The sequence below is a fragment of the Anoplopoma fimbria genome, chromosome 1 (assembly GCF_027596085.1).
Source record: "Anoplopoma fimbria isolate UVic2021 breed Golden Eagle Sablefish chromosome 1, Afim_UVic_2022, whole genome shotgun sequence".
NCBI classification, from domain to species: domain Eukaryota; kingdom Metazoa; phylum Chordata; class Actinopteri; order Perciformes; family Anoplopomatidae; genus Anoplopoma; species Anoplopoma fimbria.
Genome location: NC_072449.1, coordinates 2,158,919 through 2,185,834, shown reverse-complemented (window position 1 = coordinate 2,185,834; position 26,916 = coordinate 2,158,919). Strand labels below are relative to the sequence as shown.

Sequence of the window (26,916 nt, the reverse complement as noted above, 5' to 3'; positions counted from 1 at the left end):
ACGCCGTATACGTCTCTGGTGTCGACCTGTCAATCAGTGTGTAGCCCCGCCCTAAAGCATCCCCTGCTTTATGGTCTGTTTGACTCTAAATGGAGCATCATTTACTAAATGAACATCATGCTGTATTGAAGAAGACTTGAAACTAGAGATTGAGACCATAAACTCATGTTTACAATGTTTACTGAGGGAATAAATCAAGAGAGAAGTAGAGTCATTTTCTCATAGACTTCTATACAACCAGAGGAGTCGCCCCCTGGTGGACAGGAGAGAGAATGCAGCTTTAACACATGAAGCATTGACTTCACTTTTCAGAGTGTAAGAAATGATTTAATTAAAGTCAGCAGAAAGAAAATAACTGATCTCCCAAATATCCTGTTTGACTTTACTCAAACCGACCAGCGTGATGAGAGATGAGATTAATACTCAAAACATGAACTTCTGTGTAAACGATAACCATGGTAACAGCAGCGTCAGTATGAAACACTAGAATTAAAGTGAATCAGATGGAACCACCAGGTCTCAGTTTGACGTCCCTCCCCCCTGAAACAACCCAGACTATGCGACTGGTAGTGCAGCTGTCACTGTGGGGGGGTCAGCCCACCTACAGGGGGCCTCAGCAGACCTGGACCAGCATGGTGGCCTCTGGACTCTAAATGTCAGCTGCTGTCTGCTGCAGACTCACCGTCTCTGAGGTCTGCAGATATTATTCAATTCAAACAAACTGAATGCTCACACGACTGGCAATTCAAACCGAGATATAGCAATAAGAATATATATATATATATATAGCTTTAAAAAACTCAAATTTGAATTATCAGAATAATTTGTCGTCGTTAAAGGACTACGTTTGGCTCCTCGTCTCTCTCGTTCATCGGTTTCCTGTCGTTGCAGAAACACTTTGCACAGATAAAACGTCCCGGTGTGTTTTTCCTCCGTCAGTCTACATGATGAGGAGCTGCAGCCCCACCATTACCTCCACCCTGTAATCTGGGACCAGTCAGCCTCTCACTGGGTGGGTGGGAGTTAAAGACCCGTTCACTGTGTTCTCAAAGACTCAAACATTTTTACTGTCAGCTCTACGGCTGATCATGAATCCTCCTACTCCACATCTGCATGAACGTACAGATTAAACCTCAGAAATCTGTCAGAAGGGTTCTCAGACTGGCTCCAGGCGACAGAAACCTGCATGAAGAACGATTCAAACCTCGAAATGTGTTCGACCTCTCCACGTAAATCAACTCAACAGCTTTAAATGTGACGCCTGACGAGCTCAAACTGAGCTACAATTATGCTCCTGGTTCTTTTTGTTTCATGTGGGATTTTTTAAGTTTTTACGTTCAGACGTTGTTGCAGCCACAAGCAGTAAAAGTGAAGGAACAAGTCGGTACGTTGGTGTGTTAATCCAAAAACATTTTAACAGATGCTTCGCTTCAATGTCCCAAAAAACGCTGAGGTTTCATCTTTAACAACATAATTCCACAATAATTAAATGCAAAAAACAGGCCTCTCTGTTCTTTTTCTGGTAGATGACAAAGAATTTCTTCATAAAATTGCTCATTTCTTCTTAATTAAGTGGATTAAAAGAATTGTTTTCCAAACTTTTATCCTTAAATCTATGTCATAAAGTCACTCTGACCCAGAAACAAAGAATGTAGATGTGGCTTTACTCACTCTCATGATGGACGCTGTGACAAGTTACAGCTCAAACCTTGAAATGAGGCAAAACCTTGAAGACAGATGAACAAATACTGGCCTTTAAAGGGCAGTCCCCCCCCACCCTCCATCCCATCCCCATAACAACAAACCCCCGCCATAATGACAGAGCGCCACAGCAACATTCAATTATCTCCTGTTTAGAGAAGCTTCTCACAGCTTTACATGGATTCATATCTGAGCTGTTGCCATGGTTACAATATGGACCATGTGCAGAACCAGAAAGTTCTGTGCAACACCGGTGATGAAATAAGCAAACACGCATAACGTTACGGTAGTTTGGACAGCATATTCCTGACTTATTATAACGGATCTAAATATGCTGCATTCATGTTCACTCCCAATAGTTGGAAAAAAGAGTAAAGTTGATAGCATCTTAATAATATGAAAAATGAATCATTATAGAGAGATGCAAAGTGTTTCTAGGACTGTTGACCCTGATGCATGTGGGTTCACTAACTTATCTTCATGTCAGATTGTCTGTGTAGCTCATCCTCCTCCGTCACATCATCTAACACTTTGTTTTGGTCTGAAGGAATCAGATCTGTCTCGTTAGCAGTAGAAACAGACTCCGTGAGTCACAAGTCTGAAACCGCCGACAACGTGACCGACACACATAAAGCTCAGCTTATCCACGTTTAAAAAACAGCTCCTGAACACAAACTCCCTCTTTGATGATTCACCACTAATGTCAGAGTTCTGCACTTTAAAAACAACACCAACTGAACAATTAACTATTCATATTTTCATATTTGTGTTTCCTAGAAATGTTTCTTCTTTTAACTAAAACCAGTCGGGAAGTGAAGCGACGCTGCAACGTTAACAGCTGATGTAAATCCCACACACTTGCAGGGTGGTGGTGGTGGTGGTGGTGGTGGGGGGGGGTAGACTTCCAGACAACCAGCAGTGTGGAGGAATGTCTGCATACACCCCCAGCTCACACATTCCTCCCCCTCCAGGTCTCACCTAGTGGGTGGCTCTCACAGACCACAGGGCTGCTGGTGCATCTTCCAGAATGTGTCTAATCAGGACAGAAACACCTGCAAACTACAAAACTACAAAACTACAAAACTATGACTTGTGACTGTTTAATGACAACGAGACAAACAGGTGACAGCAGAGAACATTAAAGCTGAAGTAAGAGAGCTAGTAACATTATTAGCACCGGAGCTAACAGCTTTTAAGCTTCGGTTTCTGCTGCTCTTTCTGACAGAAGCGTCATACATGATGTGTTCAAGGACCGTTGGAAAGAGGATAATCTGATGATAATGTTTCTTTTTGATGAATGTTTTTTTGTTGTTGATTGTTTTAAAGAAGAAAGCTTTTTGACGGCAGGTTTTTATGGATCAGAGGTTTAAATGGATACAGAGGATTGTTTACTCATCTTTCTAGTGTTTTGATGTTTTGTAGCCCATAATAATACCATTCATTCACTCTCATGTGACATCTGACATCTCACTCTGACAGTTTTTTCCTCCTTTAGTCTTCATGGTCTCCTCACTTCACTCTCTTCCTCTCCTTATTTTCATCCTCACAGCAGTCAGCTCCTCTTCCTCACGTCTCCTGTTCTCTCTCATGCCCTTTAATGTTTCCTCCTCCTCCTCCTCCTCCTCCTCCTCCCTGAAGCGCCCCGGGGGTCCGATCCCCGTCCCTGTACCTTTGATCAGAGCGGTTTACTTTATGCCGTGTTTCAGCTACGTCACAGGCGTAAACAGAAAACCTTTACAAGCGTAGTATTTCCAGAGCAAACCGGGGAGAAGTTCAACAAAGGCTTATTCTCTACATATATCTGCAGGGTGGGGGGGGGGGGCTGCAGAACAAACCCCATTGATGATGAAGACTCGGCTCCTCGGAGGGTTTATCGTGTTCAGGTCCCAGAGATGTTTCTGCATCAGCAGCAAAAGCCAAACAGCCAACCTCGAATAACAAACCGGCGTCCTCAACATGAAACTATGGCGCTGTGTTGCTCCCCGTGGGAGGGGGGGGGTTGGCATTTAAAACCACCGAAGGCGTTCTCCTCAAAGTGAGGACTGGGTTCCAATTATCACGTCAAACACTTCCAGCAAAGAGAGACGAGAACATCAGAAGAGCAGATCATCATGTTGTGTATTTCACATTCTATAAACTCTGCTGACGATAATAATCAGGATTATGATTATTGTTAGAGGACGGAGATAAAGTCTAGAAACGTCTCTGTCTGTTGCATCGTTAAAACTATTTACTGTGCATAAAAAAATATGAGATTTAATATCAATATTCACCAGAAAAGACTGTCAGTAAATAGCAGCTGGAGCGCTGTGCTGTAGATCCATGAGAGAGTTTAGTCAGAGCAGATGAGCAGAGAGCAAACATCTGTCCAGCTGTCAAACAGGAGGCGCCTGCAGCTCAACAGACAGGTTACTATGTGAGTTATATAAAACAGACAGACAGCACTTCAAACATCATGAAACGCAATCTATTGGTTTTGTGTACAGGGACACAAATACGTTAAACCGAAAGACAACAAAGGCAACAAAACTCACTTAAAACCACTAGTTGGTGTCGAACACCAGTCTCCTAGTATATATATATATATATATATATATATATATATATATATATATATATATCTGACTCTATATATATATCACTGACCCTAACTAGTGGAGGTCAATGCAGCATTCAGGTGCTGTGATTGGCCAGGCGTCCTTGTTCACAGAGATACTGGTAACCTGATTGGTTCAGGCCCTACGTCCTGATCAGCAGGATCACTGACCCGAACTAGTGGAGGTCAATGCCTCGCCTCAACCACTCGTCTCTGCCACAACCAGCATGTTAGCATGCTAATATTTCATTACAGTATTTATAAGGCATCGCTCTGAACTTCAATTAATATTTTAACACCTTTAAGTTACACATAGCTGCTTCTTTCCTCTAAATCAATCCATCATCATTATAGTCCACATACCACTCTTCAGCTGAAGCCACAGGACGGCTTTGACCTCTTGACCTCTTGACATCTTGACCTCTTGACCTCTCTCTGTTTGCAATAAAGCTCCATCTTCAATAAATCATTCTGGCACTAATTAGTCATTTCTATCCAATGAATAAATGTCAAACTTTCCCTTTAAGAGCTCAACAAAGTTCCAATGGAAACAGCACAGTTACCAAAGAATCACAAGATGAATATTACTGATTAACCTGTCTTTGAACGCACCTCCACAGAGGTTTACTATCAGAGCTGATAACTTCCACACTCCACAGATTACGTCATTCCACCTGCTGTAATGTCAACACAAGTTTCTCAGGCTCCACTCGTGAAAGAAATAAAGTTCTGAAGGCCGAATACCATCCAAACGTTCCTCCTCATCACATCCTCCACCCTCCATCCACCCTCCATCCACACCCTCCGTCTGTTTACCTCCTCACATCTTTGTAAATACCTTCATGAGCGCCGCCACGCTGTTGAGAAACGCCGGCTTCTCCTGAGACAGAGCGAGCAGATAACCGGCGGCCTGCTCTCTGCTCGGACCTCGACTCAGCGCCGGGCCCGTCCTGGTGACGTGATACCGGTCCATCACACACACACACACACACACACACACACACACACACACACACTAACAACACACACACACACTGCAGCTGTGTGACAGGACGGGAAGCTTCCTCTCAGCTCCTCCCGTTGCTGTAAAAGTGATTTTCACAACGGATGGAGAGAAGCCAAACCCCTCCAACCGGGTCTAGAGAGAGGAGGTGAGGAGTCTGAGAGGGGGCGGAGCTAGAGAGCATAATGTTTGGGGACTTCCTCAAGTGGGAGGCGGCTTAATGGGTGTGTTCTAAGAGAAGGAGCAGACTTTATAGACCAATATATTTATAACACCGCCTGAAGACTGAAGCTGTGTTTGTTTTACTACTTTTGTTGTGAGATAAACTAAATACAGAATACAGAACACAGGATTTCATGACACACTGAACATGAGGCCTCTCACACAACTACACAACTGTCCTGCAACAGAATCCACACACACACTTTTCTCTGCTTTCTATTTGACATATTTCCCCCAATTTGATGCGTTCTGAGTTTGTATTTTTAACCGTGATGTCGGAGAAAAAAATCCACTGCTTCTCAGGTTTTTCTAAACTAGTCAACATTTGCATTATGGACCATTTTTGCAGCAGCGCCACCTTTGGAAGAAAGCTTTACAATGAAACAACCGGGTATTTAATGGCAATATGTTCTTTTTTTTGCATTTTTCTTATCATATTTGTATTGATTTGTTTTCATCGTTTCATATGTCGTTCTGTTTCGTCAGTGTTTAGTTTCTCCTGGTCTTGTTTTGTTCTATGTTCTTATATAACATGTATTTTGCTTCTGCTTTGTTTTGTCTGTCAAAGCTCTTTGTTACTCTGTTTTTAAAGGTGCTTCATAAATAAAGTTCATATTATTCTATTATGGTTATATAAGAGGAACAACCACAACAATATTTCTCTGTATTCATATTTGTGAATAAATGTTTGAATAATGAAAACTGCTGGACAAAGTCTGCAATAAAAATAGATTTTATTCATTTTTTTTCAGGCCTTTAGGAGCCTCAGGGGTAAAGCTCTCGTAGTTCACACACCTGTTAGTCCTGATCATTTAGTTGTGATTTATTTTGTATTACTGAGAAAAATATTGCAATATTGTTATTAAGATTATTTCAGTTCGCTCTCAGAGAGAATTAAAAGAATGAAAAAATGCATTCAAATATAAAAGTTGCATCAATTAGTCAATTCATTGACTGACAGAAAATGAATCTTCAACTATTTCCATGTTCATAAACAGTCTTTTTACCACTTTTCTTTATCTAATATGACAGTTAATTTAAATATTCTGATCTGCCGGTGGACAAAGAAAAGACATTCTGACATCTCAACTCAATTTTTCACAATTTTCTGACCTTTTATCAACCGAATGCTCAATCTATTTATTAAAAAAACAAATAATGAATATATAATATGATTTTGTGCACTTTTTGCTCCCATTATAATCATGACTGTACGATGTTAATCAGCTTTCACAGTGAAGAACCAACGTGTTTTACTTTAAATAAATAAATGAGACAATATGAATGAATCATATGAAAACATTCAGACAGAATGAATAGTTCAGAGAGAAACAACACAAACGAATGCTGCAACTCAGCTCGTTATTATGAAACGTTATATTTATGGCCACTTTTCTGTATTTTGGTTGATTTACTCTTTAAGAGCATTAAACAGTGAGACGACCCCCTCTAGTGGAGAGAACGTGTGACAGCAGACTGAACCGCTGCAGGTTTACAATGAGAGCAGAACTCCTCTGCTGATCAATGAAACATTATGGATAAAGAATAAAAAGATGCATCAGTGACATGATGTGTCTGATCTGGAACTTTCTAGTGCAGGAAATCCCCACGTGGCATATTCGTAGGTGGCGTCTAAATACTGGATTACTGAAGGGAAGACACAGATTTATTTTATTATTTTCATGTCTTCTCTGTTCGATGTCGCTCATTTTAACCGTAATAAACTAGAGATTCAGCCTCATGATGACGTGCAAATGTGCAGCTTGATCCTCAACTCTAAACATTCAATGCTGTCTTTATATTTCTGCAGAAAGGTCACATTAAACTGTCTGCAAAGGTCTGCTGGTCAGTGTGTCTGTGCAGCGCTCTGTGTCGGTGGAGGTGCAGGGTATATTTGGCAGCCGAGGTCCGGTGTCCTGCAGGAGCTGGAGATATATATTTATATTTATATATATATTTGGTGGAGAGCCATGTAAAGATGCAGGGCTTACATATGTTCCAACGAGAGGGTTTACGGCGTGGGAGAGACGTTCCTAACGTGTCACACAAAGCCGACATCTGTGACTTCCTGCTGGGCTGGAAAATGAGAGCAGCACCAACATAAAGACAGACGAGGGGAGAAAGAAAAGAGAGAGGAGACGCTTGAGCTTCCTTCTAAATCGCCTCTAAGGCCAAAGACTGTAGATATTACAGATAGATGTCCTGTTAACATGCAGGGGTAATACGACAAATGAAACATCTGACTTGAGTGTCTGGGGGAATCCCTCATGGAGGGAGTGAACGCTGCAGGATTTCTTCCACAGTGAAGTGAGAGTAGCAGGATCTGGAAATCTGGTTAGTCCTGACTCCAGTGTGTCGGCAGAGAAAACAGAGAAAACTGCCACGAAAAGCCGTATGTCTGAGACAAATATGGAAAAATAATCATGAATCTGTTTTGTGTGATTTGACATGAAAAGTGTCCAAACGGTCGGTGACGTGTCTGTTTGTCTTTTCTCTCCATGCCCTTATGAATGCATCTTCTATAAGCTTCTTCTCTGTATTCATGATAAAAAAACACAAACAAACACTCAAACAGTACAGCGAGCTCCGTCACGCCTCAGTGCAAAACCCTAAATGTTTGGAAAAGAAGTGAGGAGATATTTACTGAATTTAACAAAAAGTGAAGTGACTTAGAAACAGACTCTACCTTTATATACGCCTGTGTTATTATAATAAAATAATTAAAATGACTGAGATTATGATGACATTTTTACAGAAAGTCTAAGGCAACCTTATAAATATCAAATATATAATAAATATCACAGCACTCTGCATGAGTTTGACCCACTTCCATCAGCACACTGTAAAAGTCAAGCTGATTAGAGCTGAAATCAAACTGGAGCTCCTCACAAAAAGGTCATTTATGTGTGTTAAATAAACTCAAAAACCAAAGTTAAACAGGAGATATTTCAGATTATTTTAAGAGAAGCTTTTTAAATGATTACCACAGCGGTCTGATCTGATACGAGACATGAACACTACCGTCCGGGGGAACATGAGGTCGTCTTCATCGGACTGGAAGAGACGGCAAGCCGGTGTCTGCAAGACAGACGAAGCCCGCTGAGACTCTGCTCACGTGCCAAGTGTGTGTGTGTGTGTGTGTGTGTGTGTGTGTGTGTGTGTGTGTGTGTGTGTGTGTGTGTGTGTGTGTGTGTGTGTGTGTGTGTGTGTGTGTGTGTGTGTGTGCCAGGACGGTGAGTCAGTCCAGACGGCCATGTGGACTCAGCGGAGCCAGGAGGGTCCGCTTGGCTCGGACGGGACAGAGCGGTCATCAGAGAGGACTCCTGTTAGAGGAGGTTTCCTGCTGATTCACACTGACATCATTTAACTGATAAGAGTGTTTTTTTAAAAGGTGTTGCCGACAGCTGATATCTCACACTGATGCACATCTTTAAAGGGGACGTTTGCTGAAAACGTACAAATATTCAGTGTTTGGCCAAAGCCTGTAGCTCCAACTATTGACCAGACTATGCTGAGCTTATACGCTTCGAATCATCCCCTGCTTTATGGTCTGTTTGACTCTAAATGGAGCATCATTTACTAAATGAACATCATGCTGTATTGAAGAAGACTTGAAACTAGAGATTGAGACCATAAACTCATGTTTACAATGTTTACTGAGGGAATAAATCAAGAGAGAAGTAGAGTCATTTTCTCATAGACTTCTATACAACCAGAGGAGTCGCCCCCTGATGGACAGCAGAGAAAATGCAGCTTTAAGACAGGAAGCTTTGACTTCACTCGGCGGTCTGATTCAGACCAGGTAATGGAAACCACTTCCTGCCAACCAGATCTTCATCACATTCGACAGCTCAAAAAAACATCCTTGAAACAGACACAATACATGTGACCAACAGTTATGTGGGATTATGAGATGTTCTGGAAAAAAGACTAATGGACTAGGACTGCTACTTTCTGTGCTAATGTTCAATATCTTGAAATCATATTTCATATTAAAAGTATTCAGTATTCCCCAACGAGTTCCACTAATTGAAAAAAGCCTGCATGCCACACTATGAATATCAATATTTCACATTAAGAGCCACAGAACAGATGGGGTATAAATCAATTATACCATGTAATTAAACTGCATTCACACAACACCAACGGGCCAGAACGCGCTCCAATATCATCAGTGTATCAGTACACCAGTGTATCTGCCGTTTCCCAGCAGCCTTTGCAGCCCCTGAGCTGTGTTCTCCTGTTGATTTCACAATAACGCTCTCTTCCCAGAGTAAACCTCTTCCCAGACTCTCTGCTCACACAGCTTTGTTTTCTGGTAATCAGTTGTGTGAAGTGATGTGAAAGCAGACGCTGCGGGGGAAAGAGAGGGAGGTCTGTCACGACGGCGAGGCGGCTGGGACTAATTACAGCGCCTGCAGCTCCGAGGAGGCCAGAGACTCTACGTCTGAAAGACTGTAAAACAATAACGGAGCTGCTGAGGAATCTTTCCCTCAGAGTCTCAAACAGAAACTCTTGTAGTCCTTGTTTGCTCGACGAGCCTGTTCTTGACCTTATGGGCCGGGACTGTTTGCACACATCTAATGTCAATACTTCTCTTTGTGTGGCTGGACGTCTAAAGGTGGTTGTGGCTAAAAAACCTTTCAATGAGAACAAAAGATTCAAGGTTTGACAGATGTGAACTCATATATATAAATATATAAATATCACTGAGAGAAATCACAGCTAGGTGTTCCTACAACAGCTGTCATTGTTGAAGGAGTGATGATGGCAGCCTCCGGATCTAAAGAGTGAAGTCAATGCTTCATGTGTTAAGATTTGGGAGTTTCAAGATTATATTATCCATAATGTAAACACCTCTTGACACATATCCCTTAGATTTTATTCGATTGTGTAAAAACATCTCGTCTTTCTTCCCTGGTGGACAAACTATGTAATGACACAAGCTGTGTTTCCATTCAACTGTCTTGCAAACTTTAAAAATGTTGCATTAAAAGAAATGCAAATAAGGTTTCCATTAACTTTGGAGCTCAGGTTCTGTAAAGTGAAGTCAAAGCTTCATGTGTTAAAGCTGCATTCTCTCTGCTGTCCACCAGGGGGCGACTCCTCTGGTTGTATAGAAGTCTATGAGAAAATGACTCTACTTCTCTCTTGATTTATTCCCTCAGTAAACATTGTAAACATGAGTTTATGGTCTCAATCTCTAGTTTCAAGTCTTCTTCAATACAGCATGATGTTCATTTAGTAAATGATGCTCCATTTAGAGTCAAACAGACCATAAAGCAGAGTCCAGTAGCGGTCTCTCCTTCACAGTGAAGGGTTAAACACAGCCTCAGTGTATGTACCACAGTGTGTTTCTGCCTCTATAGGAGGCACCAGAACATGACCCGGTCCACAGAGACAGAGGTCCATGTCGTCTCCGTCTTCTCCTTCACTCACACTTTAAGAAGAAAAACAAAACAGCCGTTTTGTAATTACAAGCAGTGCAGACAAACACACATAGAAAGGCTTTTTAAAGAAAGGACTTTGTCTCTGTAGTTTCATTCAGACTGGCAGACAAGTTCAAGATGTCCACCGCCCCCCCCCCCCACCCTCCCTCTCTCTGTTCAGTTTAGGAAACAACAAACAATGCGGTTGCTATGGGCTCATCTGGGCGCCCTGAGACCGCATGACAGCAGCAGCTTCAGACGGCCGACAGCCAAGTTACAGGCAGCCCACTGAGACGGATCACTGGTTCACCAAACAAACATGGAGGGACTGGGATCGACACAGGAGGTCACACAGGTCAAAGCTGGAACCAGGACTCTGCAAGGAGACATGCAGCATTTCACCCCAAACTAAGACTCTTCTGGTGATAATCACACTAATAAAAAGTCTACTTACAATCCTCTCACATCACACTGAATATGAAGTCATATCTGTGCTGACTCTGCATTTAACTAGTTCCAACAGACTCATTCTGACAAGAAACAATATTTATCAAACTACTGTTGCAGCACAGTCTTATAGGTACAAGTATATTCAGTACTAATGGTGTAATAATATGTGTATTCGTATACGACATCCTAACGGTAAACTCTGAGTCTCAAACAGCTGTTTTTGACCACGGAAAAGATCTTTTGGAGTTACCAGGTAAATGCTAGTCAGTTAGCCCAGTAACTGAAGCTCAATGGACAACGACTGGTGTCAAGCTGAAATTGGGTTCATCTGTTGAAACACTCAATTTAAAACATTCCATTTATGACAAAAAACAACCTAAATGTGTCGATTAGTGGAACGAGAGCAGAACATTCTGGAAGGCAAGTCCTTCTCCTCACTGCAGATTCAGACCGGGTTAAAGTAATAACTTGATATATGTGCATTTCCACTCAGTCTGTGGTTCCTGTCCTGTAGGAACGAGTTCAGGAATCACAAACAGCCTTATGATGGAGCGTTAAATGACATTACAGATGTTTGTGATGATCATATCTGTTATTTAGTGACATAACTGTTACAGAGAGAGTTTTCTATTTCCTGCCAGGAGTTCTGAGCCAACTCTCAGCCAATGAAACACTTGAAATGTGTTCAGGATGTCGCATTCATAGATTGCATAAAGGAGACTTTGTTTTTTCAGTCATTGAAATACTCTTCAGCCCTTTTAACAAAACAAAAACAGGTCACTGATCAGCGTAACTTTAACAGAAACAGCTTCCAGTTTTGGAAGTTTTGTTCTCCATAAAAGAAAATAGAAAACATTGAAATTAGTCCTAAGAGAGTCATAGAAAAAGAAATAATCATTGGTGTCAGCCCAACTACCAAGATTGACTTAAGAATGAACAGTCACTATTTTAATCTAAATATCTGTTTATCAGGAACAAAACAACTCTACTCCTGAGCAAGAAACCCTGTGACGTATGAAGCTAATCTGCTGTAAGAACATGAATGAAACGTGTTCTTCTTTATAGATATATATATATATATATATATATATATATATATATATATATATATATATGTAAACTAAATGACAGTAGTCTGATGATGTCGTGTGTTCCTGACTCACCAGTCTCTCCATCTCCTGCTCTCTCAGCCTCTCCTCTCGCTGTCGGCGGTGGTACTCCAGCAGCTCGTCCTCGTTGTCGCTGATCTCAGAGATGCTGTTCTTCCTCTCCCTCATCCCCGGGTGGGGTCTCCCCGAGGACATCTTCCTGTGGCTCCTGGGGCTCGACACGGGGACGAGCCGGGCAGGGAGCCCAGACTGTAAGCCGGCGACAGGGAGTTCCCAAAGCTCGCCTTGCGTACTCCACCACCACCACCACCACCACCGCCGCCATCCATCATCATGGAGGTCGGCGACGGACTGCGGGCTCGGATCCCTCTGCTGCAGGTGGACTCCTCGGACGTGGATCCCGTCCTGCGTCGGAGCCTGGGGCTCTCTGGGATAAGCTTGCCCAGACTTGAGGGGCTTTCCGGAGTCCTCATCGTGGGGATAGTCCCCGGGAGAGCCCCAGGGAGCACCGGGACCCCTCTCCGAGCCATAGAGGGGCTAAGAGGCGGCAGCTCCCTCATACTGCTGCCCCCTCCGCCACCGCCGTTGAGCTCCATGTTCCTCCTGGCCATGCGAGGGCTCTCGGGGGGCTGCAGCGAACGGGGATGCTGCTGGAGCGGCGACCCTTGGATGATGTGGACGATGGGGTCCAAGGGAGGCTGGAAGGCCCTGGCCGGCTGGGAAAGCTGCCTGGAGATGCAATCGGCTAGACTGGTCTGCTCTCTGAAGGGGCTGGCGGGCCTGTCCTGGAGCACCGCGGCGGTCTTGGTCCTGGGACTGGAGGGGGACGGGGATGGACTGGTGGGGAATTTGGGGGTGAGTCTGGGGCTACTTGGCACAATGTTTCTACCACTCAGAGATTCATTAGAGGACAGAAAGCCCTCTTGGCCCAGGCCTCTGCGGCCCGGTTTAGGGCTCGGAGGGGCCTCTTTTAAGACCTTCCTCTGCAGCCTGGGGCTCTCCTGGACCTTCTGGCCCGCCCCACCGCCGCTGAAGTTGGGCAGTATGGTCCGCGGCTGGGGCACGGGCGGAGGCTGGGCGGTGAAGTTGTAGCTAGAGGAGCGTACAGGCACTGGCGGCAGAGAGGAACTCTGGTCCTGGGGTCCGCTGGGAGACGGGGTTGTGAAGCTCCCACTGCTGGCCGCCGAGGGGGAGGACAGTGGGGAGAACGGGGGGGATGTGTTCTCGTAGCTGGACCCGACCGACATGGCCCCGGGGCTGGTGGGAGGGGACAGCAGATAGCGGCGGCCCCCGCCATTGAGCATTGGCGACAATGGAGAGTGGGGAATGGGTTGGCCCCCGGGAGGCTTTATGCCCTCCGAGGAAGACGGCTGGGGGTCGTCCATCACCAGAGAGTCCATGATGTCCTGGAGGTCCTTCTCAATGGAGCTGACGATCGCACTGTGCTCGGACTGGACTCTGGTCGCTCCAGGAGCCGGGGGAGACTGGGCCGGACCGGTCTGGTGATTCCCATTGACGAAGCTCTCCGTGTCTGAGGGAAAGAAGACAGAGAACAATCAGAGTTTGTCTTATAGAACAAAAAACAGAACAGTTATGTTTAATGTCTTGGGCAACCAAGTCTGAAATGAAAGTTTAAATTATCCTCCAACAACAGACTGTATGTAAGAAGTGGACGTAGTCACGGTGACGCCACTCAATGGTTTGTTGACTGCCGTTTTGAAGCCTCCAGGACCGCATTTGGACGTCGCCATCTTGGATTTTTGCAACCAGTGAACCATAATTTACTAAATGAACATCATGCTGTATTGAAGAAGACTTGAAACTAGAGATTGAGACCATAAACTCATGTTTACAATGTTTACTGAGGGAATAAATCAAGAGAGAAGTAGAGTCATTTTCTCATAGACTTCTATACAACCAGAGGAGTCGCCCCCTGATGGACAGCAGAGAGAATGCAGCTTTAAGACGTGAAGCACTTTGACCGGAGCTTTCTAAGTCATTAAATATCAAACAGTTTATCAAACTAGCAATATGAATTCAAAGCAAATGCATCGAATAAAAAAAAGTTCCAGAGTTCTACCGTTTACCTGGAAAGTGGCGGATGCAGGATGAACTGATTGTCGCCATGACAACACCCCAGAGTAGTAAATTACTGTCTTAAAGCATTATAAAGCCTTAATTCTTGCTTGACAATGTGATAATTAGTCTGGTCTGAGCTCTGAACACATAATACCTCCATGACTGAGAATATAATACTGGATTATCTATGAATTAACTTTTATCTGTGATAAATTCTAACACAAATGACCTCCACTGATCCGTTTCCCCCTGAGCCATAAAGGTAGTAAAGAAGGTGGTGAAACAAGCAATATAGTGCAGTGAAATTCAACATATTTTAAGGATTTTTTCCATATTTTACCATGTTTTATCTTGCTTTTTGGTGACTTTCAAGACCTAATTTGGGGCATTATCATGAAAGCAAAATGTCCGTTCCTTCCTGGTTGTTTAGGATTATTTGACAATTCAGAAAACACATTAACCTCTTAAGATAAATCTACAAATTTCCCTAAACTTCATGACATTTCAGATCTTCAATGTCCATAAAACCCCATATTTTCCACCCCAGTGTCAAAGCGGTGCATACAGGTGAATACGAGGACAGAGGAGGGATTAGCGATGAGGAAACAAGGAAGGAGGCAAGCGAGGAGATGACCAGAGAGACAGGCCTGTGTGTTGGATAGGGATCAGGAGAAAATGTGCCAAGATAACCAAATTACTGTGTGGCAACATAGGACACGGGGCCACGTAATCTAATCTTAACCGACCCTCTCAAATGTCAGAATAGTGGATTATTACAGCAGATTCACCAGCGTGGCCTTGGGTCCGAATCAGAGCTCAGATCTGGGGTTCGTTTATTAACGCTGAATTAAACGTTAATATGAAATATGAGGGTAACAGAGCTGCAGTGATGATACAAAATGACTGTGGGAGACGTTCCAAAAGCAAAACGGCTCCGAGCTGCACAAATAATGCATGAAGGATGCTTGTTCAACAGGGATGCAGCAGCTTCCTGCCTTCATGACAACCCTGATCACAACAGAAAAAACACACATAGATATTACTTGCATGCATGTTATGACAGCATGCATTCACATCTGCAGCCTGTCATAAGAATATACATGGTGTAATGGAGCAACTGCATGAATGTCAATGTCACATCGTGCCTCAAAACCAGAGGGGAGGGGGGGACCAAAATAAAGAGGGAAAGCCCATGCAATGATGTCATGGCACCGTGCAGAACTCCATTAACAAAACGTGCAATTTAATGCATGGCTCAACCAATGATTAAACAGCGTGTTTTGATTAAATGATGAATGCACTCTCTTATATATGACATTCTGTCAAATTCGGCTCCAATGCAAAGCTTTAATTCCTTAAAAACATGCAGGGTTCATGTGATATCCTGCACGTCTCACCCCACCAGAACACAGTGTAACCGGTGCACAAACACCAGTCTGCAAACGCATTAATGACGTATTTATTGATCCCATGTGGGCCGAATGATGGAGGACACCCACACGCATCGTATGCATGGTGCATGCATGCTCCACGCTGCACGCACAGCACCGCAAAAACGCGTGAACCTTAAATCGACGCATTTATGAATGGAGTTTGGTGCAGGAACCAGAGCTCTGTTCTGCAGGAGGGTTACTCACATGAAGAACCACAACAATGCATGACACACACACACACACACACACACACTCTCACGCACACACTGAGGGTCTCACATCCTCAGGAGAACCGGTAAACACCCACCGGGGAGCCCGCAAACACGCCGAGGAAAGGTCCTGTCCGCCGGGTTCGGGGTGCGCTGAGCACCGCTGCTGCCACCTTGCGTCAAAGCTACGTAACGCGTCATAGCGCACATCCCCGGTTTTCCGCCTTCAAAATAAAAACCATTTCACTTAAAGTCAACGTAGATGGGGGTTTTTTTAAACGCTCTTGTCTCATAAAAGTGGGAATATAATAGGAGGGGTATTGGGGTGTTTAAATCAATATGACAGACACTCGTAATATAGAGTTTTTGGATAGAATATTATAGTTTGCATTGTAGGTGTTTTATTTTGAAGGCACAACTAAAACGCTCCAGGCAGATGAACTACTGCGAGATTTACATTTAAAGAGTCAGAGTGTATTTATGGCTTTGTCATTGTTATTGTGGGTAAAATGCAGGTTTTGTCAGTTTTAGATGAGAAAGTGTCAAACTAATTATGCATCTGGGCACTTTGCAGATATTATACTGGCATAAATAAATATATATGCAATAATATATGTGCAATAATAGTTAAAAAAGTTAAAATAGTTAAAATAGTCTGTCTGTAAATATAATATTTTAGTTATTGTTGTTTTTCTACTGTTTTTTTTATTGCTTATTTATAATACTTGTTCTTTTTTTTAATTTTTAATTTTTTATCTTGTCTTCTTCTACTATGTCTCTTGTGTGCACTTTACTCTACGCTGCTGTAAGCCTGCAAATTTCCCCGCTGCAGGACTAATAAAGGATTATCTTATCTTATCTTATCTTATACTTGATTAATTTGGTTATTATAACATCAATACAACAGAAACAGACTGTTGTCATGCAATGGCAATGACAGGAGATGTTTTTCTATATTTATGACTGATTATCAGAGCTTGAACAGGAATGACTTGTAAGAGTGAAAGTTAATTCCTTTAAATTAACAATATAAAAACTATTAAATTAAGTCTTCCAATGAAAATATCAGCTTTATGTAGTGTAGGTGAAATAATAGAAGACAATCATCATTATCATGGGTGTGTAGGCAGCTCACTACTGTTGTTGGTGAAGGTAGAGCTGTTTTCTTATTATTTGATATACTGCTGAATTTATAACATTGCATATTTTATGAACTCGTCAATTTTTGCAGGTAAATGTTAATCTGCAAAGTATCCACGTCAGTCATAAATGTAATAGTAAAAAATACAATAGTTCCTTCTGAATTGTAGTGTGGAGTAGAAGTCACGTAGACTAATAGGAAAGTAAAGAACAAGTACAAAGAACAGTGGTCGAGTCAATGTACTTATTAAGGTTTGATCACTGTTTAAAACTCAGTTATATTAACATTTGACTTTGAAGTTGTCACATAGACATTGACATAGGCATAGCAATTTACTTGATGTTAATTAATTTAAAAAAAAGAACTTTAAAAGGGTAAAATTAAAGTTTCTACAAGAGCTTTCATTTTGTCTTGATTTTGGCGCTCCCTGTGGACAAAAGTGGCAGTGCACCAGAGTAAAAAGTGCAGAACCAGAAAATAGTTCCTCACAGTAACTTTAAGTAAAACTACAGCTATTAACAAGTTATACGAATCAGCTGTATTCGCCAGGTACGTGCACACATACAAGGAGTTTATGTGTGAAACTTTTCCATTCAAAATACTGCGACCTCATTGGTCCAATGTGGTTAAAGAAGAGATACGATCCTCAGCGATGGAAAAGTGGGTTTTTTGGTTTGGAAATGGAAATAAAAGGGGCAGAAAAGAGGTGCTGACTCTTTTAATGGCTAAAACATTCTCTGTCTGTTGTGCAAAAATGTCCAGTCCAATTTCATTGATGGACACTTGTTGTTCATTGCATAATAAAATAAACATTTGAACATAAGCAACCATAATAACTGCATCACACTCATTAAACCATGACGTCTTCTTGCAGCCAGAGACAGATACAGCAGCCAAATCACATAAAGATAAAGGCCTTTTATTGAAACGCATGGAGGGACGGCGGGTGGGTGCAGGAAGAGGAAACCCAGGGAGGGGGGGCAGAGATGGCAGACAGTAGAATGGATCAGGAGGTTTATAAATAGTCCCTGAAAACAGATACTGTAACTCCAGCCGTCGGCCACTTTGAGTAAGTAGCTCAGAGCCACAAAGCCGTCTGCTGGCCGGTAAATAAGGGGGGGGGACAACCAATCAGTGAAGAGGTTTGAGCTGAGAGACGGCCGGCTGACAGCAGGTCAGTGGACCGTCGGTGTCCGAGGAAAGATTAAATAACAGACGTCTAAACAACACGGGTCCAGTTCCTCTTGTTACATAAATACAGTCTGTTCAAAATAAACTTCGGTAACTTTAGACAACAAAACAACTTAAAAAGGTTTAGGAGAATAACGTAAAATACTTAGTCAGGTTGAGGAAAAGATCTTCGTTTGGGTTAAAGTAACTACTGAAGGTGTGTTACTTAAGTACGGTGGTTAGGAGACAATTAAACTTTGACTTTTCTCTTCTCAGGGTGAACAAACAGCCGTCTTCTGGTTGAAAGATCAGATTTTCCGACATGCTGCCTCATAACGAGTATCACTGTTACACAACGTTTAACCGGAACTCGCTCCAAATCCACTAAACCAGTCTGAACATGAAGAACATCCGATTGGCCAGTCTGAGTTTAAGGGGCGGGACTTACAGAGAGGGTCAATTAGCTGGGTTTGCCCTCAATTATAGCTCTTAATTCATACACAGATAACAAGTGTAATTTCAAAGTGCTTTGCGAGTAGATATGACGGACAGACTATCATGGGAGTGGTGTAAGCAGTTGTTTTTTATCTGAATGCAGCTCAGGAATGTGTAATTGAGGGAAATGATAGGCTTCTAAACAACGGAAGGCTTTCATTACTGGAGGAGGACGTCCACAGCAGCCAGCGCTCCTCCGTGCTATACTTAACCACCGGTGGACGCTAGCGCCAACAGCCGACGGAGGGAAATAACAAGATGACAGAATCCCTGATGGTGCAGCTGGCCAAGAAAAGGTATACACTTACAGTTGTGTTGCTGCCAGGCGGAGCACTTTACAAAACACACAACACACACACACACACACACACACACACACACACACACACACACACACACACACACACACACACACACACACACACACACACACACACACACATATATACACAGCTGAAAACTTTGCCTGGAGACGCAGAGGAATGAGATGCTCATAGAACATGCATGGTGTGAACTCCAGCACCAGGTCCCAGCTGGGCACCACAAAGGCTGCTGGGTAACAATGGGTACTGCATCCTACAGGCTGATACTGACAACAACACTGCAAAAACAGGCGTAGTCTTTATTCAGTGTAGTTTTGTTCAAATGTGAACATTTTGGAGCCCAAAACATTTTCTTTAGAGTTGCAGACTTTCAGAGCATGCTGCAGTCAAAACCAACACAAAATGAACATTCCTTGTAGTAAAATGAATGTACATGATAAAAACAAAAAGACTTGGACAACACTCCAATTAGTATTTTTAATATTGTAATATTGTTTAATATAACTTCATTTTGTTTCAAGTCAAGACGGACAAGTTCCAAGTCAAGTGTCAAATCAAAATGACAAGTCCCAAGTCAGGTCCCAAGTCCTAAATTTGACTTTTGCGTGTTTAACAAGTCATAATGCTCGTCACCAAATGTAAAGCCATTTGCGTCTCTGTCTATAATTTTCTACCCACAACTTTTGCAAACTGAAACACAGTTTTTTGTTGACCACAGCTTAGTTTTTTCGTACGCAAACAAAATGATCTTTTGTATAATGTTTTGCAACTGTTTTTTTATGATTCTTTCCTGCAACGCTCCGAATTGGTTCAAACAAAGTGTAGCTTTGTTGGGAATGAACTGCGTTAATGTTAATTAATTCAGGAAATACATTGATTTGTGGCACACTTTTTAAATTTTCATATTTAGCCTTGGGGGAAGGTATCATGTCATTTCAAGTTATAAGACTCAAGTCCATTTAAAATCATGAGTCATTGGTGTAGAAGTGGAAGCAGAGCTGAGTCTGCCCAGTGAATATATACTGTTCCAGCTTTGTGCCTCTACACTTCCTCCACCCTTTTCCAGGTCTTAAAAGAGGAAAAATGCCAGAGTTTTACTGCCGAACAAACATCCACCTGTAAAACCCACTCCCCTGCTGCTCCACCTCACCACCCGTCTGCAACAATCAAAGCCATTCATCCTCACAGACCAGGCTGATCCTGGAACTCCAGCAGGGAAAATGTCCTTTTTTCAGGCTTTATTTATTCATGTGACAAAAGGTCAGTGTGTTTGTATTCACACTGGGCTCATGTTTGGGTGTAATATGAGCATGCATGATGGTGGAGTACCTGGACGTAGTCTGTAGTCCCCGCCTCCTCCCTGAGGCATCATGCTCTTCATCCTGAAGGCCTCTTCAGGGTGGTTGAAGCGGAAGAAGGCTGACTGGCCAAAACACAGCATGCAGCCTGGAGAGCAGAACACACACATCATTTGTGTTAAAACAGGAACTTAACAACCACGTTTTGTGAGGTTCACTGAACGTTTATGAGTCAATTTATCTTCAAATGCTAAGACATTTGTCCCGCTATCGCTCCAGTGACCCGATGAACATGTGCTGATAATTTGGTGACGTTGCATCATTAATTAAAGGAATCGTTTGACAGTTTGGAAAATATCGCTTTCTTGCAGAGAGTTAGAAGATTAATGGGCCGTTCACATGTTGCTGTCTAAAAAAGCTTGTTAACCAATTTATCCAACGTCCTTGGGGGGAGGGGGGTTGCACCGATGAAGCAGGAAAATGAACAGTAAGCCTCGATGGTTAAACTAAACAAAGATTAATAGATTTCCAGCACTATAAATCCCTCACAGTAGCTTCAATGCTTGATTTGTCTGTGATCATTTAGCTGACCTTTTTTTACCAGATGTTGAAGGTTAAAGCAATATTTAATTATTCCGTGGGACGGATAGTAAAGCTCCAGGTAGTCCTGAACTTAAATTATTAACTTCTCCTCCATTCATTTAATGTAGACTGATATTAACGGACGAAAGAAAAGATATCTGCCAGCTATGATTGGTTGTTCCTCGTCACATAAGATAATCCTTTATTAGTCCCGCAGCGGGGGAATTTACATGACACGTCTACATTGACAACAATGGATTTGAGGGCCCAAGTCAAGCCCCAAGTCAAGACTGACAAGTACCAAGTCAAGTACCAAAGGTCAAGTCCGAGTCAAGACCAACAAGTCCCAAATAAAGACTGAAAAGTCCTAAGTCAAGTCCCTGGTTAAGATTGACAAGTCCCAAAACTAAAGTCCCAAGCCAAGACCAACAAGTCCAAAGTCAAGTCCCTGACACTACTTTCATGTCTGTATGCTAAATATGAAGCTAAAGTATTTTCCAAAATGCCAAACTACTCCTTTTAGTTGACCAATGACTCAATCATCCACAGAGATCCATTTTAACAGCCAACACAGAGGTAAGTCAGGTGCAGTCCGGGGATCAGACCTGTTCTGACAGCATCGGGGCTGAAAGCAGTGCAAAGTGCTAAAAACAGGAACCGACAACACATGAAGCTTTGCTGACTCAGTGTTCACTGTCATTAACAGAGTCAAAAACAAAAAAGAACAACGAGGGCACATAGAGTCTCTGGTCTATGTGGAAGTGATGATGGATGATTTATTTATATTTCCACAAAAACACATTTTTATTTGCATTTCAAAATCTAAATATGTATTTTCTTCCTTTCTAGAAAGCAGGAAGCTGCATCAGAAGTGTAAATGACTTTTTTAATTAGTGAAATACGACCCAAACCTCAAATAAGTCTGTCTGATTGAAGTCCCCTGGGTCTACACATGGGACTATCTGATGAGCCTCGCCCAGACATCCTGCTTCTGAAGGAAACGTCCCATTTAGGAGATAAGACGCTCTAAAAAGATGCATTTAAGCCCAACAGTAAACAAAGTGGTCATCTCCTTAAAGCACAGTCAGTCTGTTGGAAGTTGGTTCGCTGTGATGAATGTTAAAAGTCTGAACAGCCCATAAGTCATAACCCAGGTGCAGGATGATCTCACTGCTACTATCTAAGTCATGTTTGGTCACGTTCACTTTAATTTGTTGTTACAAGTTCCTCAGTTTTCTGGGTTTAACTTCTTGGAGCTCTTTAAAGCTGCACTAATCAATATTCTTATAATAATAATGGATCAAATCACTGTGTTTACTGTGAAAAATATCTTTATAGTGACAAATCAACATAGAATTATCACCAAACTCTGCAGCTCCCCTCGGATCTTTTTTTATTGTTTTTCAACTTTAATGTCTTTGTTCACTCTCACTGCTCTCATGAGCTTTGTTTACGGCCCCAGCAGAACAAGCTCTGATAAAACTAACTATACATCAACCAAACAACAGACAGACAAAGGTCTCAGCATAGTGCAGCATTTCCCTCAGCAGGAGGCGGAGAAAACAATCACAGCGAGCAGATCTGTGTTCCTTATTCCGTAAATATCAGTCCACGGTTAATAAATGGAGGAAAAGTTAATCATTTTTAATTCAGGACTACGTTTAGCTTTACTTTCCGTCCACTTGATATGGAAGGACGTCACAGCGTCCAGTTAAAAAGGTTCAGCCGTATTATAACAGATAAATTAAGCAGCCAAGGGTTTTATGGTGGTAGAAATCTATCTCTGTTTGTTTAGTTTGGTCAGTGAGGCTTACTGCTAAATTACCACAACGTCATCATAATGGTCGTCATCGCAGCCTGCAGGTTTTGGTTGCTAACCCCTCCAAAGCTCCTTGTGGCACATCCACTTTATTAAGTCATAAAAGGGCAGTTTTTCCAGACGCCCCGAAGCAGAGATGCAACATGGGTCTGAGTCGCATCAACACTCCCATCATCCACGTTGGTACCTTTACACTGGGGGTGAGATGTTCATTTACAGCAGTGTAATTATACAGTTGCATTCTTAACTGTTGTTTAAAAACAGCTTATGGTTATTCTTGCATGTATGCAAATAGAAAAGGAAGTGATGACATTACAATAGCCTATATTCATGACTTGGATGAATAACTATTAAACTAAAGCGCTGTTCACATGGTGTTGTCTGCTCGTTTACACCGACCGTCAAGAATAAATCATAAAAAACAACTTGTTAATGCTGTTTTGTGTTTAATACGTTTGTTGTAATGTGAAGCAGCAGGTAGAGAATATCACAATCACCATTAATCATGATCTGACAGTGTTGACGTCACATGACACTCTCTGGTCTCCATGGTTACTTCATCTGCATCCCCTTACCAGCCTGGTTTCAAATGTCAAGAACACACAATGTTCATCACTAATTCATCTCCTTCACGAGGCCACGAGCTGGATAACAGGTAACCAATCTCCTGTTTATTGCCTTTCCCGTTATAGCTCCATTGTCCTGCTGAGATTACGAGGGCCGAGATAAGATCGCTCTCTGTCGTCAGCGGGGAACACGAGGCGGAAGGTAAAGACGGAAACTTCAGGAGATGCACAACAAAGCCAGATGCCCTTTTATTTTGGCGGGGCACACGCTGACAGCTTTGGGAAGAAACAGCCTGATTATGAGCTGCGTGCAACGACGCAAATATATGAAAAATATGTGTTTTAAAAAGCAGAATATAGTAAATATATTCCTTTCTACTTCTTCTGTTGTACTTCCATTCTATCTTCATCTGAACTCTGCATCCTGTGCACACAGTTGTGTTTTCTGCAGACAAGTCAGGACTCCATCAGCATGTGAAGAAGTGCTGACTGGTGCAGCGTCGGTGCCAAACATCGGTTCAATTGATTAGTTTTTTTATTGGAACAATAAATGCCACGTGCCTGCATGACTTTTCCAAATGCAGCACGTCTTTTTCACCATTGGTATCCATTTATTAAACTTTCCATCAGAGTTCCCGTTCAGCGGTTTAGGACAACCGACCGTCTCCCTACATAACTTTGGTTGGTATTTTTCCACAGTTTGAAATTGTTTCTTTGGATATTTGGAAGTCTCATCAGCAGGAAACCAGCAGTCTGGTTATGAAAGAGGGGGGGGGACCAAAAAAAAAGAAGCTGAATAAGATATTTTATCATCAGGATGTTAATACGGCGGTCTGCAGGAGCACCGTCAGCTCCCGTTTCCTCTGAATCCTGGCCTCCACACTCCTACGTCCGACTTGCACCAACACGATCTACACTCTTACAGATCAGGAGAGACAGTCGGTTTAAAGAACGTAGCTTCAGGGAGCTTTGGTGACTCAGCATGTTCTGTCAAACATAAACATGTCTGTTGGAGGGTTCGAGAAAACAATGATGAAGTAATAAAGACCATAAGTCAACTAATGTGATGTTGTTTGGTCATATGTTTATATTATTTCATTAAACCCAAGTAAGAAATAATTCTATTACTATTCCAGAGTAAATGGTCTCTACGTCACTCCTCCGACGGTCACGTCTTTATATTGGTTGCAAAAAAACTAAATGCAGAACTGGAGGCTTCAAAACGTCCACAAACAACGAGAGACTGCTTACATGCAGTCTGTGGTTTAAATGCATCGTCTTTTCTCAATGACTGCTTGTCTGTTTGACTCTAAATGGAGCATCATTTACTAAATGAACATCATGCTGTATTGAAGAAGACTTGAAACTAGAGATTGAGACCATAAACTCATGTTTACAATGTTTACTGAGGGAATAAACCAAGAGAGAAGTAGAGTCATTTTCTCATAGACTTCTATACAACCAGAAGAGTCGCCCCCCTGGTGGACAGGAGAGAGAATGCAGCTTTAAGACGTGAAGCACTGACTTCACTCTAAAGAACTCCTGGTTCATTATAGTTCAGTGTTTTGTCATCGTGGACATTCAGGACTCAGAGGACGCTGTGGGCTGATGGATGAGGACATGTCTCCTCCTCTACTCCGTCCTCTCAGCACAAGCTGCTGCCGGCAGCTGTCACTCACTCACTGACAGTGTGTGTGTGTGTGTGTGTGTGTGTGTGTGTGTGTGTGTGTGTGTGTGTGTGTGTGTGTGTGTGTGTGTGTGTGTGTGTGTGTGTGTGTGTGTGTGTGGCCACCAGGGATTAAAGCAAATGATGAATCGGCAAATCAGAGAGTACAAACTGTACACACACAAACATGCTCATTCAGAAACAAAACACTGAGGTGGTGTTTTGTTTCTGACAGAACATAATGAACACTCTCATAAAATAAACATGCAAAATAGACATTTTTAGTTGGTAAAAAATAAGCTAGTTATTATTTTTTAATTCATCTATAAATTTGGTGATTTGGAACTTTTGAGAAATCCACAAACGAACCAATAACTGTCAAACCTGTTAGTTTATCTGAATAAATGATTGTCACAATATATAAAATAAGAACATTTATTTTCTGTTCTTCATATATATATTGCAGTATTGTAAAGTTATGAATCACATAAATAAACACAATCTATATTGAATTAGATGAACTGCATCAGGGCAGGTTTCCACACACACACTCACAGATGGAGGCAGAAGGTCGACCAGTGACATGTGTGTTCTGTGAGGTTAGATTACTGGTTTATTAATGGAGTCTGGTAGCTGTAATGACTCCCCGTCTGAAACAGCTGACTCCTGTCAACTCTACACTATTTAATAAAGACATAAATATTCCCCCAAAAACACTCTGTCTTAAGAGTTTGCTTGGAGTACTTTCGGACGAAGAGAAGAAGTCTTTTAGTACAAAGTATCATCATAACAAACTGTTTATGATTATACCAAAAGGTCACATACTGTTTGTAGTAATCATAGCAAACAAAACGCCCAAATCATAACTGAGTGGAATAAAACAAGCTGTAACTATGTGAGAAACAATGAACTCAGTGGAGGATGTTCAAGCATCGACTCCCACTCCACCACAAGGATATTTTTATGCTCTATGAATTTTTTACGAGGTTGAAATCAATGAACATTTCAAAAAGCATGTTTGCACATACAAAGAAGCTGACTTGGTGATTTGTGCATCATTTAAAAATAAATATATGAAAAATGACAATAGAATAATGTTTGCATGACCTTTTCTGACTATTATTAATATTGATCCTATTATTCTTTCCTCCAATCCTTAAATAAATCTCAGCATTCAACATCCTTGACTATTTGCCCGTTGACTTATATCAGCAATAACTCACATAAAGTGACATTTTGTAGGAAAACAGGCAGTAAATTTAGAAAACTGACCTTTTAAAAGATGTTTTCAATAACAATTAAAAAACGAATTAATGCTTGAATCACAAAGTGAAGCCAATAAATCAATTCATGAGCTCGACAACATGATATTTCTTCTAATCAATCCATCAGATAAACATCCATTACTGTGAATCCCTCGATGCTGATTAGCGCTCATCAACTCAACCATCACGACGCCACCCGGCTCCTCATCGTGACGGCTCCTCCCACAGCAGGAGACACTTCAGGGAGCGTCAGACAACAGACCGCCACAAAAACTCAGCGTAGATTTATGGAGCCTTTATCCCCGGAGTCCCTGGAGGAGCTCTGAACGGATCATGTATCTCACTCAGCAGAGAGCGTGA

General features: G+C 42.1%; 1 protein-coding gene across 1 annotated transcript in view; it reads right to left on the bottom strand.

The window, feature by feature from the left end:
• LOC129092748 (pleckstrin homology-like domain family B member 1) overlaps positions 1-26,916 on the bottom strand; it is a 108,031-nt gene that overhangs the window by 31,526 nt on the left and 49,589 nt on the right. Inside the window, 3 exon segments of the mRNA XM_054600799.1 lie at positions 12,565-12,737; positions 12,740-14,041; positions 20,690-20,806. Of these exon segments, the coding sequence (XP_054456774.1) occupies positions 12,565-12,737; positions 12,740-14,041; positions 20,690-20,806 (1,592 nt within the window).